Source organism: Cynocephalus volans, chromosome 2, assembly GCF_027409185.1.
Source record: "Cynocephalus volans isolate mCynVol1 chromosome 2, mCynVol1.pri, whole genome shotgun sequence".
NCBI lineage: Eukaryota > Metazoa > Chordata > Mammalia > Dermoptera > Cynocephalidae > Cynocephalus > Cynocephalus volans.
In genome coordinates this window covers 39,601,818-39,623,057 of record NC_084461.1, presented here as the reverse complement: position 1 = coordinate 39,623,057, position 21,240 = coordinate 39,601,818, and the positions used below count along the sequence as shown (strand labels likewise).

The 21,240-nt window shown below is 35.7% G+C and overlaps 1 protein-coding gene across 3 annotated transcripts in view; it reads right to left on the bottom strand.

The window, feature by feature from the left end:
• Positions 1-336: 336 nt before the first annotated feature.
• Positions 337-21,240, bottom strand: part of NNT (nicotinamide nucleotide transhydrogenase) — a 117,512-nt gene continuing 96,608 nt past the window's right edge. For all 3 annotated transcript variants that reach the window (XM_063084222.1, XM_063084217.1, XM_063084212.1), the window contains exons 20-22: positions 4,208-4,326; positions 2,834-2,949; positions 337-1,309 (exon numbers count right to left, since the gene is read on the bottom strand). In XM_063084222.1, the coding sequence (XP_062940292.1) occupies positions 1,160-1,309; positions 2,834-2,949; positions 4,208-4,326 (385 nt within the window). In that variant the 3' untranslated portion in view covers positions 337-1,159. The remainder of the gene's footprint in view (positions 1,310-2,833; positions 2,950-4,207; positions 4,327-21,240) is intronic.

Sequence of the window (21,240 nt, the reverse complement as noted above, 5' to 3'; positions counted from 1 at the left end):
GATTTTCTAAGTATTCATTACATATCCACCTATATTTAGAGGTTTTGGCACAATAGTAAAGTCACGAGGAAAATCTAGATGTCTATTATAAAAATACATTATTTTTACTTTTGCTTAAACAGAGGTAACTAAAAACAGTTCCACCATTTTTCTCAAATGTCATCAATTACATAAGACCTCAAAACACACTCTGATTTGAAAAGAAATTCAGTCTTATAAACAGTTAAGACAAATTAATTTCATCTATTTCATAGTGGCAGGTCCTTCCCCAATGTTAATAACAGGCAGAACTATTAGATTTTAGCCTTTTGTCACCAGAGAAAATTGCTACTTCACTTGCAAACATGATGAACTCATTTTATTAGTCAAATAGTTGAATTCCACTCGAGTACATTTAATATAGTACTACACATTATAAAACTGATTAAGATTAAAGAGCTCTCCGACTGGAAAAGGGGTTTTCAAAAATACAACTAATTTCAAGTTATATGTTTCACTGGTGTTCTAATGAAACATATAAAGCAAATGATTTGTTTCCAGAATCTCCGGAAGATTATCTAGTCCTTTAACGTATTAAAATATCAGTGAGAAAATATACCCTTGAAATCTAGCATCTGAAATACAGTTTGAAAAATTGAAACCTATTTGATATGGTCAATTCAGACTATGGCTAAATTGCAAGGGGACAGCTCAAGAACTGATAAAAGTTTCAAAATAGTCACATTTGTTGGAAAAACATAAATGCAGATGCCTACAATGTTTACACTGTGTCAGATTTTTCAGACCCATGTATAATATAAGCCCTGAAATCCTAAACACTTAATTTCTTAAAACATTTCTGGTTACTGAGGAGGAATAAAAAATCCAAGGGGATTACATCTAAAATTAGACTATTTTTTCTCTTTTTATAAAATATTTTTGATTCATAACACAAAAAATATGCACAAAGAGACATTTAGAATTTTCAATCTTTTTTTAAAATCGAGGGATCACTGCTCTTGAAAAAAATCTCCCTTTATTTGTGTTGCTTTCTTCAGTCTTCCTTTTCTTCCAAGAGCTTTGCTACAAATGTTTATAAGCCAAGTATACCTAACAATTTATTTTCCTGTTCCCACAACTGAAGAGGTGGCTTCACAGACAATGGCTTGATCTCTAATATTTACTTCTGATAGGATTCTCTAACTTTCGCTTGTAGCGCATCACATGTCTTCTTGGCATCACCTAGAAGCATGGCTGTGTTAGGTTTGTAGAAGATTGGATTGTCCACTGCAGCATAGCCAACACCTAAAGACCTCTTCATAACAATGACCTGAGAACCAAAGATGAAATGAGTGTATTTAATAGACCTGGCTAGGACCTGTGAAGCACACAAACATTGCCCTTTCCTAACTTTGAACAAGACATGTACCATAACTAATTCCTTAGTACAGAGACTTTTAAAATACACAAGCAGTATTTTTAAATGTGTTTACATTATATTCATTTTAATTTTTAAAGTCTTCCATACTCATATCCATTAGAGAAAAAGTTATATTAACCATGGTTTATGTCTAAATGAAAAGATTACATTATCTTTTTAGTTAATGCTTTTCTCTATAAAGACTATGGATAACATTTCTAGTCAGAAAAATAAGCGTCTTTCTATGAATGTGCTACAGAGAACAAACTTAGTGAATGAGCTTCCACTACAAATCCTAAGATAAATGTGGTTGAGTAGGGAAATGGTATGATGATTTCTATCACTTTAGAGTAAAGTACATCAGAAAGTTGCAGCACAAAAGCCCAAATAACAATCCTGCTTCTCACAAGGACTGAGCTAAGAACTAAAAGCATGCTCCTACAGAGCAAAATGGAAGGGGTAAGTCGATCCATAATAGTGATGTGTTAGAGACATTTACAATGACACACATTATGAATGATACTGTCCTGCTGAATATCAAGCCAGTCCTTAATAAAATGAAAAGCCTTTCTATGGTCTTCTAGGAAATGTAATCTATCCAAAAATGGAAGCAGTGCAAATTTATTCGTGCTTCATATAGCATTAATACAGTAACGCATTGTGCAGACTCTCAAATATTGACTACTGATGCAATAATTTTCATATACACATGAATAAGTGTATTTTGTATCTACTCATTCATCACAAATATTAAATTTTAAACTCACATATTTACAATAAAGAGAAATAAAATTAAATTTAAAATGTACTTTATGTTATTATGATTCTTAAAATGCAGATATGACTCAGGAGTGGTAAAGAGACATGCCCACTGCTGGGGCAGAGGAAAATTTACAAGTCTTTGAGTTCTCTAAGATCTAGCAATTGTCTTTTTCAGAAATGCAAACCTTGCTTCCTTATGCTATGTTATTGTTTGATTTCTAAATCACCTTTCTGCTGGACACTCCATAACAACACACAAATTCCTTTTCAAAAAAATTAAATGAAAAAAATATGCTCGCCTTGGTATATAAAGGCAATGATACTGACTCACTGTCCCGGAGAGAAGCCATCTGCTTCCTGGACTCCATCTGGAATTCAGCCAGACTCATTCCAAAAGCTCACAGCTCTTTTTTCAGCTGTGGTTACGGATTTTGTTAATTCATCCACAAAATCTCATCTGGTTCTACTCGTGATGAGTGCATTCACTCATGTTCTCTGGTGGCCAGAGAACAGACAGAAGCTAAATATAGGGAACTGGACCCTAAACGTGCTCTTACTCCTGAACCTCCTAAAAGCCATCATCATTTCTCACCAAGTGACCAAAGAAAGTCCTGTGTGCATATTTTAAGTTATCTTTGATCATCAGAACAAAATACATGTCTGAAACTTTACCTGCTTTGATTTCCAGACCTCAAGGACTGGCATGCCTGCAATAATAGAGTTGGGATCTTCTTGAGCTGCTGAATTAACAGTGTCATTAGCTCCAATTACAAGGACCAAATCAGTGTCTATATAATAAAAGAAAAAAGAGAAAATATAAAAGTAAAAGGGATAATTTTAGCTTCTTTTCAGGCAAATTACAATGATATGACTAGTAATAACAACAATAGCAAAAGCTAATATTTACTGGATGCTCACTTGTGCCAGGCACTGTACAAAGAGCTTTACCAGAAAGGTCAGGCAACTTAGCCAGTGTCACACAGCTAAAAAGCAGTAGATCCTAAATGTGAACCTAACCATTCTAACTAGAGCCTGTATTATTATGCTTCCCACCTCCCAATGGACCTACCTAATCTGACTTTACAATTCTTTTATTATCCCAAAATTATCTTGCTAGTCATGCGATTTTATAAGATTTACATTCCACTTTCAACTTTTAAAATGACCACTTAAGATGCAGTTTGATGTCTAGAAGGCATTGGTGTCAAAGTCTGTACTGTACTAAAGCTGTGTCCACAATTCTTGGAACTGGCTGGTTTTACACATAATTTAGCAACAGTGAAATCTGAAAACGGGCATAAAATTAAAATGGCCTAAATTCTCTCTTTAAGCACAATAATATGATCTTAGGATATTGCCAAAAATGCCATGTAAATCTAGATATACAGACGATTTCATTTTTTTCTAATAAACAGTATTTTTTAAGTTCACAGTGGATACTTGCCAGAGGGAACTGGTTTAATTTTAACAAACATGATCTTGGGCCAAATGTCATTACTATTCAGCATCTACTCAATGACAGCTATAAAGTACAGTACCTTATTTGGTGAAGGCCTAGTACTTTATAAAAAAAAGAAGAAAACTACTTCACTGATCATGAATTGGTACAATTGGAAACCAGTAAAATCTCAGACACTGGCAAGAACCAGACACTATAAATTATCAATAGAAGCACGTTTGTAAATGAGGAGCCTGAGGTTGAGGATCTTGTTCAAGACCACAAGCTACTAAGAGTCAGGACCTGGATTCAAAAGCCAAGTCTGCCCACTTCCCCAGTTTTTTCCTCTGTACGGTACCCCAAGATTTTCACCATCCTTCAGTTCTTCACAGAGGGACAATGTGCATCCAGTGTGCTTACAAATCTTTTGAACCTTATTCAATACTATCTTTCACTTAATTTCAACTGCATACTTACTATGTGCAGGTTATTCTTCATCTGACTAGTTGGTCTTCACTTCACTGATTCCACAATTTATATCCTAAGTCTGGCATTCCTTTATTCACACTAAGAATATTTTAAATTTCACCATCACTCCCTTAACTTACCTGGGAAATCATGGTTGATCTCATCCATTTCCAACACGATATCATATGGCACCCCAGCTTCAGCCAGCAGCACATTAAGCTGACCAGGCATTCGGCCTGCGACTGGGTGAATTCCAAACCTAGACATGAAACAAATGAACAGCTGGCCTTACTTGATGGGCCAAAATGTACAGAGACCCTAATATCAGCTCCAAATCTGCACACGTTGTTCTTGGCACCTCTGCTTTCTCCTGGTACTATCTGATCTCTACTGGCAGAAATAGTTAGTCCAGATATATGGTCAATCTACAAACACTGAAGTTGGAGATTCATGTCTTAGTATACACAAACTATAACTTCCTTCAGAAAAATAAAAGCTTTACTTTGGAACCTGACTCTTCCATATATGTTTTAAGTGCAATAAACTTCCAACGATATTAATAAATAATATCACCTTACATTTAAAAAGCATGTGTTCCTCATGATACTTCCTGATAAAATCTTGAACCTTTAAAATCACATTAAGCCAACTGGAATTAAATGTTTCCCATGAAAACTCAACATTATTCCATCAAAAGCTGACTCCACATTCAACTTTAACCTCTACATTCGAAGGTAGGGAAATAAAATATTATGAGAATGATATGAAGCATTACTCCACATCACAGAAGAAATGTGACAGTGACACACTGGAGTGTTGAAAAGAGTGGGTGATAAACAATCAGAGCTCCGTGCTTAAGGCAAAGGAAACTGAAGCATCAAATATTTCCTTCAACTACAGACATTCTAGGATCTTTAAAGTTTCTTAATCCAAACTCTTGCCCACTATATTTATTTCTGTCACCTCAGCACTGGGCACACAGGAAAAGCTCCATTAAAAAGTGAATGAATGAATCCAATAAGGAAATGCATTTTATAGTATGTCTTGGCAGGGATCCATCCAACCTCAGCGTAAATAACTTCAATGACCACAACTTTACTCCCTTCTAAGGTCTATTCCATTACTAGGGTATATATATATATAGCCTAGTAATGGCCATATATATATATATATATATATATATATATATATATATATACATAGCCTAGTTTTATATATATATATATATATATATATATATATAGAGAGAGAGAGAGAGAGAGAGAGAGAGAGAGAACATATATATATATATATACACACACACACATAATATTAAGCCAAAGAGAAACCCCATCTCATTGATTTCCAAGACCTGTAGCTTTGCCATCTGGAACCATAATGAATCTACTTCAAAGGAATTTGTGACCCACTGCTGTCCTAGACACTTGTTCCTACATTGTCAATGTCCAGCTTAAACTTCTGTCCCTCAAAGTGAATACAATGTGCTGGACATCATCTAGATGCATAACGCACAGCAAGAAAATCACATCCTCAGATCTTTCCATGATAATGCCTAACCTGCGTTAGCATTTTTGGTCTCCACAACACATTGCTGGCTCATAAAAAATTGAGTCACTTAAGATGCCCCGTTACTTTTCACATAAACTGCTGCCGTGACGGGCGTCCCCACTCTTAACACAGGCCCTGTTCAGAAGAGATTAAAGAGCATGCAAATTGACCCCTTCCCAAAGAGAAAACCTGAAAAGAGCTATAAGACGGCCATTTATTTAGCCCAGATAAGTAAAAAAGTTTTCTACATCTTTAAAACTGATCATGAGAAGAGCCTGTATTATTGGGGGGCTTGTAATGGGGAAGAACAGAAATCAAGTGACAGGTATTCTCTTTTATCAAACTCCCATTTATATAATTTTCCATCTGAGATCACTAAATGCTCCAAAATAACTAATTTACGTTAAAAAAAAAAAAAAAAAAACAGAAACTCTAGGGCTGTGAGGAAATGAAACAATTATCTCTAGGTGGTGGTAAATAGGTAATTATTTTGTTTCTTCTTTTTTATATATTTTCTAAATTTGCTATGAAGGTGTAGTGTTTATAGTAGAAAAAATTAACTTTTCATTTAAAGTAAGTTAACTTTATGATTTTATATTGTGATACAATTTATAAAATTGATTTCTTACACATTATTTCATACTATCCCTAATAATCTTTAATAATCTCCATCTAGAATTAGAATTTAGGGCAGTGGATTCAAACTCAGTACTGGGCTTTAGAGCTATATTCCTATATCTACAAAAAAGAAGAGAGAATTGTATAAAGAGAAAATGCTGGCATATATTTTGGTATAATAGCTAACACTGACTATTTAGGATGTGCTATGTGGTTTGCACAACTTTTTTTTAGAAAATAGTGAAGCTGGGATTCGAACTCAAGTCTCTCTGCCTCAAGAGTCTGAACTCTTAACTAATACACAATATAGTCAGTATAGTCCTGCAATTTAAGAGGTACTTTTGTTTAGTTATCAGCTCAGGCAAACTAGTTATGTGAGTTATTCTTTCTGTCTCTGTGTTCCCAAAGAGTAGTAACTAACTGTTATTATAAGCTTGCATCATGCTTGCATCACGCTACAGAAAAGATTTGAGAAATACCTATTTATCTTTGCTGGAATAGGTTAAAAAAATGATAGGACGCCTGCTCCATTTCAAGCATTCAATTCAGAATGTTATTTGAGAATAACTGAGAGCCCTAGAAAGTTTCAACAATGCTACAAGCTTCAAAATAAAAAAGACATTAAATATTTGCATGGATGAACAGACATAGGAGAAAAAAATGCCTCTCAGTATTCACACTATCTATAACAAAGAAAAACATTTACAAGCACCTCTTAAATTCTGGGGAAGGGGATTCTGAAGAAAGTACTAGGGATGGACTGATAGTGTTTCTACTTAACAACACTTCTGACACCAAATGTATGGGTTTTTTCCACACCAACAACCAGTTCTCTAACTCTCCAGACATCAACTGAATGTCTTATAATCCCATTCAGTTCTGACACTAAATACCCAGAGTGAGTGTCAGATTCCACAAGTGTAAGGGCTCAGTCTCACAAGACTGGCCTCTCTTCTGACACCAGTCACAAGTCTCAGGTTGCCACCTGTACTTCTGACCAATCAGACCCTCCCTAGGTTTGATAATTTGCTAGAATAGCTCACAAAACTCAGAGAAATACTTTACTGATGTTTACTGATTTGTTATAAAGGCTACAATTCAGGAAGAGCCAAATGGAAGAGATACACAGGGCAAGGTTTGGTGGAGAGGAGCATGAGGAGTTTCCATGTGCCACCTCCCAGCTCCTCAGTGTGTTCGCCACCTGCAAGCTCTCTGAACCTTGTTGATTAGAAGTTTTTGTGGTGGTTCCATTATGCAGGCATGACTGATTAAATCACTTGCCATTGAGCTCAATTTCCAGTCCCTCTCCTTTCCGTGGAGCTCTAGGAGTGTGGCTGAAAATCCCAATGCTCAAATCACATGGTTGGTTCCTTCTGCAACCAGCACCCATCCTAAAGCTACCTAAGGGCCCACCAAGAGTCACTTTATTGGCACAAACTCAGGTATGGTTGGCGGGAGCTTGTTAGGAAGAACAAAAGATGCTCCTATCACCCCTATCAGGAAATTCCACGGATTTTAGGAGCTCTGTGTCAGAAATGGAAAACAAAGACCAAATATATATTTCTTATTATTACAGATGGTAAGTGAAAATGATCATACAGAATACACTATTAATAATCTAAAATTCTTTTAAAAGGAATCCATCATCTCTTCCCTCAGTGGGTTGTCTGCAGTTTTATTTAATTGAGAATAAAATTAAGGGTATGCATTATTTACTCCAGACTGTGGCTACCCAACCTCACCATCTTTCTATAGGTTTTAAGTTCTTCAACCACAAATTCTCATATCATTTTTGGGAATGTAACATAGTTCAACACTTGAGTAAAAATGTTTTAAAAACATAAAAAACATTCCCTAGAAAGTTTTCTTTTTTTTACAAGACATTGCTACCTTAATGTCATCATCTCTATGAAACCAGTTTTAAACGCTCCCGGCAATAAATGAGGCAAAATACTGACACTTTTTGTTCACAGTTTTCATGTAGTAAAACAAGCCATATATGCAGCACTTCAAACTACAGCTGTTTTCTAACTGCTCCAAAGAAAGCATTTCCAAAATGTTACATGCACTCTTTGGTTGAGACATCTACTTTAAAAATTTAATATTTTTAGAGGCAATAAGATAAAACATTTGAAAAAAAAAATGTTCTCCAAGCACCAATGTGCAGGCTCATTAAATAGAAGGTATTTTCCTAAACCTCAAATCAGAACATAAATATCTTAAAATATGTTTTTAGCATGATGTAAATAACAAAGAGAATGCAACTTAGTTAAGAACAGACATGATGAATGGAAGTTTCTAAGGTACTTGATTTTATGATTAAGTGTCACACTCTTCAGAACTTTTAACCTTTTCTCCTATGGCGGGGCTAGTTGAATAATCCCTTAGGTTCATGGATAATAAAAGAAGCAGCAGGAAAAAGACAGCAGACCCAGAAAAGGTAAAGCTCACTTAAGTGTAATAACAATTCAAATTTTGTTTAAAAAGAAGAAAGGGGTGAATTTATGGAATCCTTACAGAAAGGGAGAAAGAAGGCAGAGTACAAAACAAAATGCAAGAAAACGACATGAACATGTGGCTTTAAATACAACATAAAATGTGCAAAAATAAGAAAGTTATTTGAACATAAAAATAAACAAGGATAGTAACAGGTTATAACCCACTGGGGGAAATGGGAAGCCATGAATCAACATTGATGATAGATTGATAAGTCAGTAAGTAAAGAAATAAACAAATAATGAAAAAAAGCACTCTCCCTTACAGTGGTAGACCATGAGATGATAAATGTGGTGGAGTTTTTAAATCACCATTTTGCAAGCATCATGATAAAGATGGGTACTGTGAAAATCATCAGCACATGTTCCATCTAGGGGGTCAAGTTTGATGAGCAACACAGCATTAAAGAGAGCTCAAAGCAGTTTGCTCCTACTCCCTTACTCTTACCTCAGCAGAGAAAGGAAAAAAATTAAGAGACTTACAGTGCTTTCTCTGATAGCTACTTCACTAAAAATTAAGCAAAAATCAGACAGTTGTTAGAAATAGTAACCACCTGGACCCCTTGCTCAATGGGCATCTGATTAAGTGGACAGAGTTCATATTTCTCTTTTTCCCCCAGATAATAATTACTTGTAAATACCTAACACATTAGATTACCAAGGATAATCCAAACCTCAGCCAAGACAAACTTAAATTGAAACTACAGCTTACTGTGTATTTTTTTCATTTTATTTTCTTATTTTTTATTGCCATATTCATTGTTACAAATCATACTTTTTCTTTATTCTTTTTCCAACCTCTCCCATTACCCCTCCCCCTTCCATTTCCCCCTCTCCCTTCCTCTCCCCCCTCTAATAACCATGGATTTGTTCTCTCCATCTGACAGATTAACTGTTCCTCTGTTGGTTTGTTGCCTAGATGATCTGTCCAATAGTGAAACAGGTGTGATCAAGTCCTCCCCTATTATCGTAAATCAGATGCTGCTTCTATTACTGTTACTCTGGAGTATGCTTTGTGCAGAGAGGATTTTTTTTTTTTTGTCTCCACTGGTTGGTGCCTCTCCTTGCATCAATGCAGTTGAGAGTCTGGCGTGCCATCTGCATGGTGGCTGTGACTGCTGCTATAGAGACTAGCCACTTTTGCAGGAGCAGTGGCAATTGCGGTGGCTATGGTAGGCTACCCGCATGAAAATGTGTTTGGAGTGTGCTCTTTACCTGGTTGTGGTTGGGTTTGGCTTCCCCCAGCTCCATGGCTCGGGAACCCAGCAAGGCCCCAGAATGGTGGTGGCAGCTCTGCTACCAATTTCACCTGCCATCTGCCATCTCTCTGTGAAAGACTAAGCAGTGGATGGGGCACTGGACAGGGATTAGAATATGTGGACGCAGTTCCTCTTGCTTACACAGTGCTCTTAACCTCTGTGACTCCCAAGTCCTTTGTGTCCAAAAAGATTAATAACCTTGAGATGCAGAGAGAGTTCATAAAAGCTCTTTGAGACCACTGAGGTCTTTCTTTTCTTTCTTCTTTATCTCTTAGCTCCCACTTATGAGAGAGCACACACAGTATTTATCCCTCTGTGCTTTGCTTATTTCACTCAACATAAGTTTCTCCAGGATCATCCATGTTGTTGCAAATGGGAGAATTTCATTCTTTTTTATGGGAGTAGTATTCCATGGTGTATGTATACAACATTTTCTTTATCCAATCATCCATCAATGGACATTTAGGTTGGTTCCATATCTTGGCTATTGTGAACAGAGTTGCGATGAACGTGGGAGAGCAGGTATCCCTTTGACATGATGATTTACATTCCTTTGGGTATACACCCAGAAGTGGGATTGCTGGATCATATAGAGGCTCTATCTGTAGTTGTCTGAGAAACCTCCATACTGTTTTCCACAGTGGTTGTACTAATTTACAGTCCTACCAACAGTGTAGGAGTGTTCCCTTCTCTCCACATCCTCGCCAGCATGTGTTACTCTCATTCTTTTTTTTTTTTTTTTTTTTTTTGACCAGTAAGGGGATCGCAACCCTCGGCATGGTGTGGTCTGCACCACGCTCAGCCACTGAGCGCACCAGCCATCCCTATGTAGGATCTGAACCCACAGCCTCAGCACTACCAGCGCCGCACTCTCCCAAGTGAGCCACAGGGCCGGCCCAGTTATTCTCATTCTTTTTGATTATAGCCAGTCTAACTGCGGTGAGGTGATATCTCAATGTGGTTTTAATTTGCATTTCTCTGATGACTAGTGATGTTGAGCATTTTTTCAGGTACCTATTGGCCATTTGTACGTCTTCCTTTGAAAAATGTCTATTCAGTTCCTTTGGCTATTTTTTAATTGGGTTATTTGGTTTTTTCACTGTATAATTGCTTGAGTTCCTTGTATATTCTGGATATCAATCCCTTGTCGGATGCATAGTTAGCAAAAATTTTCTCCCACTCTATAGGTTGTCCTTTCACTCTCTTGATTGTTTCCTTTGCTGTACAGAAGCTTTTGAGTCTGATATAGTCCCTCTTGTTTATTTTTTCTTTCGTTGCTTGTGCTTTTGGGCTCATGTTCATAAAGTCTGAGCCCAGACCTAGTTCCTGAAGTGTTTCACCTATATTTTCTCTTAGTAATTTTACAGTTTCAGGTCTTATACTAAGTCTTTAATCCATTTTGAGTTGACTTTAGTATATGGTGAGAGATGCATGTCTAGTTTCATTCTTCTGCATATAGATATCCAAGTTTCCCAGCATCATTTATTGAAGAGGCAGTCTTTTCCCTAATGTATGTTTTTGTGCTCTTTATCAAATATCAGATGGCTGTAAGCCTGAGGGTTGATTTCTGGCCCCTCTATTCTGCTCCAATGGTCTGAGTGTCTATTTTTATGCCAGTACCATGCTGTTTTGGTTACTATAGCTTTGGGGTATAATTTGAAATTGGGTAGTATTATGCCTCCAGCTTTATGTTTTTTGCTCAGGATTGCTTTGGCTATTTGTTGTTGTTCATATGAATGTTGAGATTGTTTTTTCCATTTCTGTGAAGAATGTCATTGGTATTTTGATGGGGATTGCATTGAATCTGTAAATCGCTTTAGGTAGTATTATTATGTATTTTGATGCACTGTTTGCTATACATGCGTACTGACAGACTATTTAACACAGGGTTCTTCTAATTATTGTATGGGAGAACTAAAGCCACAGAGAATGTGCCCCAACAAAGGTAGAGATCCTATAAATAAATTTTAGGACCCTGACATGTGATTATTTTTGAGTAATGATAAAACAAAATCATTTCCAAAAGAACATATCTTAAAATAAAAAACTTTAGTTTGAAAAGGTCATCTCACTTCACAGAGGTTCTTGGTAATATAACTAAAGTATCAGTTGCAATATTAATTAGCTGATTTTCTTTCAAACTTAACGCCAATCTGTATCTCAAATGTATCAATTTAAAATCAATATTCCAAATTAAAACAAGGGTTTTTTCCCTCATTCACCAAAATCTATCACTGACTAGACCCACTGATAAATCTAAATAACAAGATTTAGTCCAGAGAACAAATTAAAAGGATTAGAGGGTACTTGGATAAGATTCAAGAGAAACACAAAATACCTTATAAGATAACACACCCTAAGTAAAAAAAAATCTGGATCAACTGACTAGAAAATAGATAAAACTGTGATTTTCAAAAAAACAGAAGTTGACCAAATATTTACCATTTTCATAGAACAGAAGAAAAGAAAATGGTCTTTAAATGCAAAAGAAACAATTGGAATTAAATTAAAAATAAATAAATAAATGAAGACTTTCTGTTAGTGATTTAGAATAAGTGCCTTATGTAGAGGAAGTTTCAGGCTTCTTTCCTGTGGTTCAGGGAGGAGCGGCTCATTAACTTCAGCTGATGTAGTAACCATGAGTTCAGTTCAAAATGGATTCGAGAGTATTTTACACCTAACTGTAAAGGATGGTTGGCAGTGGACATGATCAAGACAGTTAGGGCAGCTGAAACAGCCCTTCATTTATGGAATGTGGCAGAGAGATTTCAACCCATGGACTTAATCACAAGTAAGAAGAGAAACAGCTTAGGCGGAACAAAGGATTTCTGAACAACTACTTGATGTTGTTTGCTCTGCCTCAGTCCTATAGTACTAATTGCTTCTCAAATTACTCATTTGAGCTCTTTTGAGATGTTAATAGTAATCTCAGACATCAAAAATTTCACCTAATCTCCCAATCCTCCTGATCAACACTAAGTGTTTCCTGCTTCTCCCAGGCCCCTTCCTCCTCTGAAAACCTAATTAGTGAGACTTAAGAAAGACTAAAAACATGTACTACATGACATTTAAGATCTGTATTAGTTTCATATTGCTAATGTAATAAACTACCACAAATTTAGTACCTTAAAACAAAAATTTGTAATCTTACAGTTCCAGAGGTCAGAAGTCCAAAATCAGTTTCTCTGGGCTAAAATAAAATCATGTTATGAGCAGGGCTGCATTCCTTCTGGAGGCTCTAGGGGAAAATCCATCCCTTGCCCTTCCCAGCTTCTGGAGTGTGCCCCCATTCCTTGCCTTGTGGTCACATCATTCCAACCTCTGCTTCCTCTGTCACACTTCCTTCTCAGACGCTGACCCTCCTGCCTGCCTTTTATAAGGAACCTAGCGATTACATTAGGCCCACCCAAATAACGCAGGATACTCTCCCCATCTCAAATCCTCACCTTAAATCTTCCAAGTCCCTTTTGCTGTGTAAGTTAACACATTCACAGGTTTGGGGGATTAGGATGTAGATGTTGGGGGGCCATTATTCAGCCTATCACAAAACTCCCTTTCCAGTCCTAAAATTCCACGAATTAGTGTTTCCATTTTAGCTTAATAACCCAATACATACTTTACAATTTACTTTTGAATTTCAATTTTTATATCCCTTCTGGATCCCAGGATTTTTTTTAATTTTAATTTTTTGGTTTTTTACTGAAAGATAATTGATTATACATATTTGTGGAGCACAAAGTTGATTATATATAGTTGTGTACAATACATCATGGTCAAATCAGGACAGTTAGCTTATTCGTCATTATAATATGCAATCAGGGCCGAGCCCGTGGCGCACTCAGGGGAGTGCGGCGCTGGGAGGGTGGCGACACTCCCGCTGCGGGTTCGGATCCTATATAGGAATGGCCGGTGCACTCACTGGCTGAGTGCCGGTCACGAAAAAGACAACAACAACAAAAATAATAATAATAATAATAATAATATGCAATCATTCTTTGTGTCTGTTAACCAATTTCTCACTAATTTCTTATTAAGCCCCTCATTCTCCTGCTCTACCTTTCCACTTCTAGTAACCACAGTTCTGTTCTCTACTTCTAAAAGTTCAACACATTACTATGATTGTTGTTTCTTTATTTCTCTCTCTTCCTTTATTGTTTATTTATTTATTAACTCAGTTCCCACTTATGAGTGAGGACATGTGGTATTTCTATTTCTGCACCTGTGCTGTTTTATTTAACATAATTTTCTCCAGGCTCCTCCATGTCACTGTGAATGGCAGAATTTCATTCTTTTTTATGGCTAAGTAGTATTCCACCATGTACATATACCATATTTTTCTTATCCAGTCATACATCGATGGACATTTAGGTTGGTTCCATATCTTGGCTATTGTAAATAGAGCTGCAATAAACATGGGAGTGCGGGCATCCCTTTGACATTCTGATTTCCATTCCTTTGAATATATATACCCAGTAGTGGGATTATTTAGTCATGAATTACTTAATGACAAAGATATGTTCTAAGAAATGCATCATTAGGAGATTTTGCCATTTTGCAAACATCATTGAATGTATTTATGCAAACCTAGATGGTATAGCCTACTGCACACTTAGGCTATATGGTATAGCCTATCACTCCTAGGCTACAAACCTGTACTGCATGCTACTGTACTGAATACTGCAGGCAACTATAATACAAAGGTAAGTATTTGTGAATTTAAACATACCTACACACAGAAAAGGTATAGTAAAAATATGATATAAAAGATAAAAAATGGTACACCTGCATAGGACACTTACCATGAATGGAGCTTACAGGACCAGAAGCTGCTCTGGGTGAGTCAGTGAGTGAGTAGTAAGTGAATGTGAAGGGCTAGGACATGACTGTACACTACTGTAGACTTTATATACACTCAGGCTACATTAAATTTATTTTAAAAATTAAGTAATTGCTCTATGACTGCACAATGGCTACAGCGTCACTAGGCAATAAGAATTTTCAGCTCCATTATACTCTTATGAGACCACCATTTTATATGCAGTCTGTTGTTGACCAAAATGTCATTAGGCGGTACATGACTGTATTTATTTATTTTTAATACTGCCTTTGTCATCTTTAAATTAATCCATCTGGCTACCATCTTTAAGCTTTAACTGAGATGTCTTGGACTAAATTAGAAATCCAAGACCTCTAAATATATCAGTTCTTATTTTAATGTCTTGATTAACTGCAGACTGCATAAAGACAATGTTTCTGTGGAGCTAGTTGTGAAGGATAAATAATCACCAAGCTAACTATCAAGTTATGCCAAATACTCTAAAGGACGGATCATTTTATATCTGTTTGCATAATAATTTATTATACTAAACTTTAAGATTGTAAGGTCAGAGAAAAATACATGCAGGATTTTTAAAAGAGAATGCCAATGTTTTGAGAGAAATAACAGAATACACTCAGATTTGTGAAAATATATATATATATGCTGATGAGTCAATGTGAGTTTGTAACAATTCTGGCCCGTGTAACTGGCTGATCTCCAAAGTATATATTAAAATTAATTATATCAGACACTGGTTGGCCATGACCAGCAATTTCCAGGAACTGATGCCCAAAACTCATCAATGTTCCATCATCACATGAAGAATATCCAGATTTCCAACATGCAAAGCCTACCAGAATTTTTGTTCTTCCCTTTGAACCACAAAAATTATATTTTATTATGCACATGTTTTAAAAAACAGAGTCAGCTGTCCCTGACCATGACAAGATTCTACAGAGGGAAAATAACTACTAAAATGAGATCATAAAAAGATCATCTATGCTCCCAGAACTCTTTCTTTATGCATCTCCTCCTTATCATATCACGCCGTAATAACTGGTTGACATGACTGTGCTACTCCCCAACTGGGTGCTCCTGGGGTACTGGAATCATGCCTTATTTATCAGTTCCCATAGTACCTGGCTCTATTCTAGGGACTCACCTAAAGGGAGAGACAAAAGCAGTTTTAAACAACATAGTGTGTCTCATAAGATACACTGACTTAAACTTTCTATGTCTCTTTTTAGAGAAAGAATTTAGGAAAGTAGTGTAGGGTAGCAATTAAAAGTTCTAAATTGCCATTGCCAGGGTTCAAAACATCTAGACAATTACTTCTGTGTGCCTTACTTTCCTCATGTGTTCAATGAGACTGATAATAAAACCTCTTCAGAGAATTATTGTGAGATTTAAGTGAGAGTGCAAACAAAGAGGTTTTCAAAGTGCTTTAGACTAGCAACTTAAGAACATAAGCCATCAATAAAAGTAAACTGCAATTACAATATTCTATTCAAATACATTTTTGTAATATAAATGCTCATCTGTATTTTCAAATAAATGTACATTTTTAATGATCACAATATAAAGAAGCACACATTTTCATATTAAAACAAATATTGGTTTAATGTTAACACTGTCAGGGCTGCTTTTCTAACTTTTCTCTGGAAATCCCAGTAAATATCAATACAGTACAATAAAAGCCAGAAATTCTTTGTACTTGCAACTACATCAAAAGACTAGAGAAATTATACAGTCACTATAAACTGAGGCCAGTAATTATGGACATTGGACTCATTGGGAATTTTGGTCAAAACTAATATTCAAATACACATTTACTTTGATGGAATCAAATTTCAAAAGGCTACTTTTAAACAACAGATACTATTAGGCAAAAAAAAATGCTGCTTACTCAGTTGACAAATATAACAAATGTCATCATCAAGTTAGGATAATCTCTTCAATATCTTGAAGCAAAAAAAAAAAATCAATACTTTTTGCTTTTTCTCTCTCCCATATGAATATGACAAAGTCTCTCATGGAACATTACATAATAAAAAAGCTCAGGCCTCGGTCACCAATTAAGAATAGACCCAGGCACAGCTCAAAAAAAGTGAAATAATCTCACATGAAACAATCTGAACTTCAGAGCCTTTTAAATTAACCATAAAAGAATAAAAACAAGAGTGTAGACAAGAACAATTCATGAATACTGAGTAAACTAGGTAAAATTTGGGAAAGAAATAATTCAAAAGTACGATTTTTTAAAAAGCATCTTTTATAATATACGATGACATAAACTCCATTCTTGCAGTTTTTCACAACCTCACATTAGATTTCAGATACCACTTGTTTTAAAGAGGACACAACAGCATGAATTTCATGATCACAGGCCATGGAGACAATATGTCCTGACCAGGGTGCATTATAGCACTTGTTCTTGGGTATGTGGGGCAACTAAAGAATACAAAATATTCACCACATAGATCTTACCACATCTGTTCAAATAAACTATTTTCCTTTTTGCGTTATGGAAATATACAGACCTAGCTCAGCAATAAACCATTAAAAATGATTTGTTGAACCGAGCACCCTAATTCAACAATTAGACGAAGAAACTAATTGGGCCCCTTTCTAAAGTATTTAGAGTGTTTTCCCCCATTTTGCAGCCTCTTGCTATTACAAATAGCGACAAGGATCTCCAAACTTTTTTTAAAAAAGCTCTTTACGACCTTTGATTATGCTTACATATTTTGATAGTCACTGTGCAAAATTTATTTTAAATTTTATATATTTTATAAATTAAAATTTATATATTTATTTATATATTTATAAAAACATCCATACTCAAGATGTTCAAAGAGTGAATTTCCTTTATTTTACCGTGTTTATATTTTATTTTATTTTTATTTTTATTTTTTTGGCAGCTGGCTGTACAGAGATCTGAACCCATGACCTTGGTGTTGTAAGACTGCACCCTAACCAACTAAGCTAACTGACCAGCCCCTGTGTTTTATATTTTAAAATTAAACCATATACAAGACAATGTACACTGGTAGCATTTGGAATTCTGCCTTCCGAATATCATCATTCCACAATATTCCAAAATGGGTTATTACAACCTCCTAGGAGGTTGACGAATTAACTAGGAGAAGACATAAAGAGAAAATAAAAGGAGAGATCTTTGTTAAAAGCCTACTTACTCCTCCTGTTTTTAAACCATAAACATTTGTAAATCAATAAAACCTTTAACAGATGCAGAAAAAGCATTTGACAAAATTCAACATCGTTTCACGATAAGACTCTTAGCAAATTAGGTATAGAAGGAAAGTATCTCAACCCAATAAAAGCCATATATGACAGACTCACTGCCAACATCATCCTGAGTGGAAAAAGCTGAAAGCTTTTCCCTTAAGGACAGAAACAAGACGAGGATGCCCACTATGACCACTCCTGTTTAACATAGTATTGGAAGTACTATCCAGAGCAATCAGTTAAGAGCAAGAAATAAAAAGCATCCAGACTGGAAAAGCAAAGTCAAACTATCCCTGTTTGCAGATGGCATAATCCTATATATAGAAAAACCTAAAGACTCCATCAAAAAACTCTTAGAGCTGATAAACGATTTCAATAAAGTTACAGGATATAATATCAACACACAAAAATCAGTAGCGTTTTCATACTGCAATAACAAACTAGCAGAAAAAGATATCAAGAAGGCAAGCCCATTTAAAATAGTCTCCAAAAAAATGAAATACCTAGGAATCAATTTAACCAAGGAGATGAAAGATCTCTACAATGAGAACTATGAAACACTGCTGAAAAGAAATTAAAGAGGACACAAAAAGATGGAAAGACATTCCATGCTCTTGGATAGGAAAAATTAACATTGTGAAAATGTTGATACTACCCAAAGTGATCTACAGGTTCAATGCAATCCCCATCAAAATACCAATGACATTCTTCACAGAAATAGAAAAACAATCCTAACATTTATATGTAACAACAAAAGACTCCAAATAGCCAAAGCAATACTGAGCAAAAAAATAAAACCAGAGCCATAACGTGCCCTGACTTCAAACTACACTACAAAGTTATAGTAACCAAAACAGCACGGCACTGGCATAAACACAGACACTCAGACCAAAGGAACAGAATACAGAACCCAGAAATCAACCCACATACTTAAAGCCAACTGATCTTTGACAAAGGCAACAAGAACATACATTGGGGAAAAGACTGCCTCTTCAATAAATGGTGCTGGGAAAACTGTAAATCCACATACAGAAAAATGAAACTAGACTGGTACCTCTCACCATATACCAAAATCAACTAAAAATGAACTAAAGACTTAAACATAAGACCTGAAACTATGAAACTCCTAAAAGAAAACATAGAAGAAATACTTCACGATACAGGACCAGGCAAAGACTTTATGAATATGACCCCCAAAACACAGGCAACAAGACAAAAAATAAACAAATGGGATTATATCAAACTAAAAAGCTTCTCCACAGCAAAACAAATGATTAAGAGAGAGAAAGACAACCTACAAAATGGGAGAAAATATTTGCAAATCATGCATCTGACAAGGGATTAATATCTAGAATATACAAAGCACTCAAACAACTCAACAGAAAGAAAACAAGTTAACCAATTAAAAAAATGGGCAAAGGAGCTGAATAGACATTTATCACAAATGGCCAACAGACACATGAAAAAGTGCTCAACATTACTCAGCATCAGGGAAATGCAAATCAAAACCACATTGAGGTATCATTTCACCCCAGTTAGACTGGCCATTATCGAAAAGACAGAGAATAACAAATGCTGGGGATGCGGAGAAAGGGGAACTCTCCTACACTGTTGGTGGGACTGTAAATTAGTGCAGCCATTATGGAAAACATTATGGAGGTTCCTCAAATAACTACAGATAGAACTGCCATACCACCCAGCAATCCTATTTCTGGGAAATCATCATGTCTAAGGAATACCTGGACTCCCATGTTTATTGCAGTCCAATTTACAAAGAAATGGAAATCATCATGTCTAAGGAATACCTGCACTCCCACGTTTATTGCAGCTCAATTTACAGTAGCCAAGAGTTGGAATCAACCTAAATGTCCATTGACAGATGACTGGATAAGGAAAGTGTGGTACGTATACTCAATGGAATACTACTCTGCCATGAAAAATAATAAAATTCTGCCATTTGCAGCATCATGGATGAACTTGGAGAAAATTATGTTAAGTGAAATAAGCCAGGCACAGAAAGAGAAATACTGCATGTCCTCACTCATAAATGCATGCTAAAAGAAAGAAAGAAAGAAACAATCACAATAATGCATTAAACTTTCAAAAAAAAAAAAAGAGAACAAAACTATGGTTAGTAGAAGTGGGAAAGGGAGAGGGGGTTTGGAGAGAAACTGGTTAAGGGTCACAAAGATTAATTTCATTTTGTAAACGTAAGTATACTATTATCCTGATTTGATCACCACTATTGTACACATGTATTGATATTTGATTCTGTACCCCACAGATACATATAATCAAGTAATAAATAAATAAATAAATGAAACGAAACCTTAATGGTTAATATAGACCTTAAAGATTCTCCAATCCAAAGGCTTCCTAAGGCAGGAATCCTTTATTTAGAATACACCAAATATGTTTGCATAGTGTTCTGTCACAAAACAGGTAGAAATTCTCCTCTAGATGCAATAAAGAGTGCCTGGTATGAGCTACACTTCAAGGACCTTTTGTATTCCACACTGGCATCTGGCAATGCTCCATTCTGAGGAGGGTCCATAGAGGATTTAATAAAGGATTTATTACCACATTCAATTTTTTTTACATTTAATTCGTCATTTTACCTGTTAAAAATATGACAGACTGACTGAAAAGGCAGGCGTCTTTGGTTTATCACAACTGATCAGAACTTCTGATTGACAGTTCTAGGTCACTTATTAAAAGCACAAAGAAACTTTTTCTTAAGTAATAATTTTAGTAAATCGGTTTGGAATAAAACCTAAAACATGAAGTCAGCAGGTACACGTTACCTAAATAATCCTTGGTGGTTAAAAGGCCAGAACCAGCTGGGTGGGGCCAGTCTATCCATCTGAACACAAATATGGTAATGAAATGGAAAAAAAAATCTTCCTGAAGGCAACTGCAGTTCACAAAAACTGATTAATGAGAAGGGCTTTGGAATCAACCTGTCTGGCAAGACTTCTTAGGCAAAAGGATAGAAACCCAGCTTTCTAAAATTGTGAAAGTCCTTCTTTTAGAAGCAGTGGTTCTGACGAACTCACTCATACAATTCTAACTGAAAAAAAAAAATGTTCATTTAATTTCCTAGGATTTTCCAACTGTCAGAATTAGAGAACACTTTGTACCTTTCTTTCTCTTTTTTTTTTTTTTTTGAAAACAAGTAAGTGTTG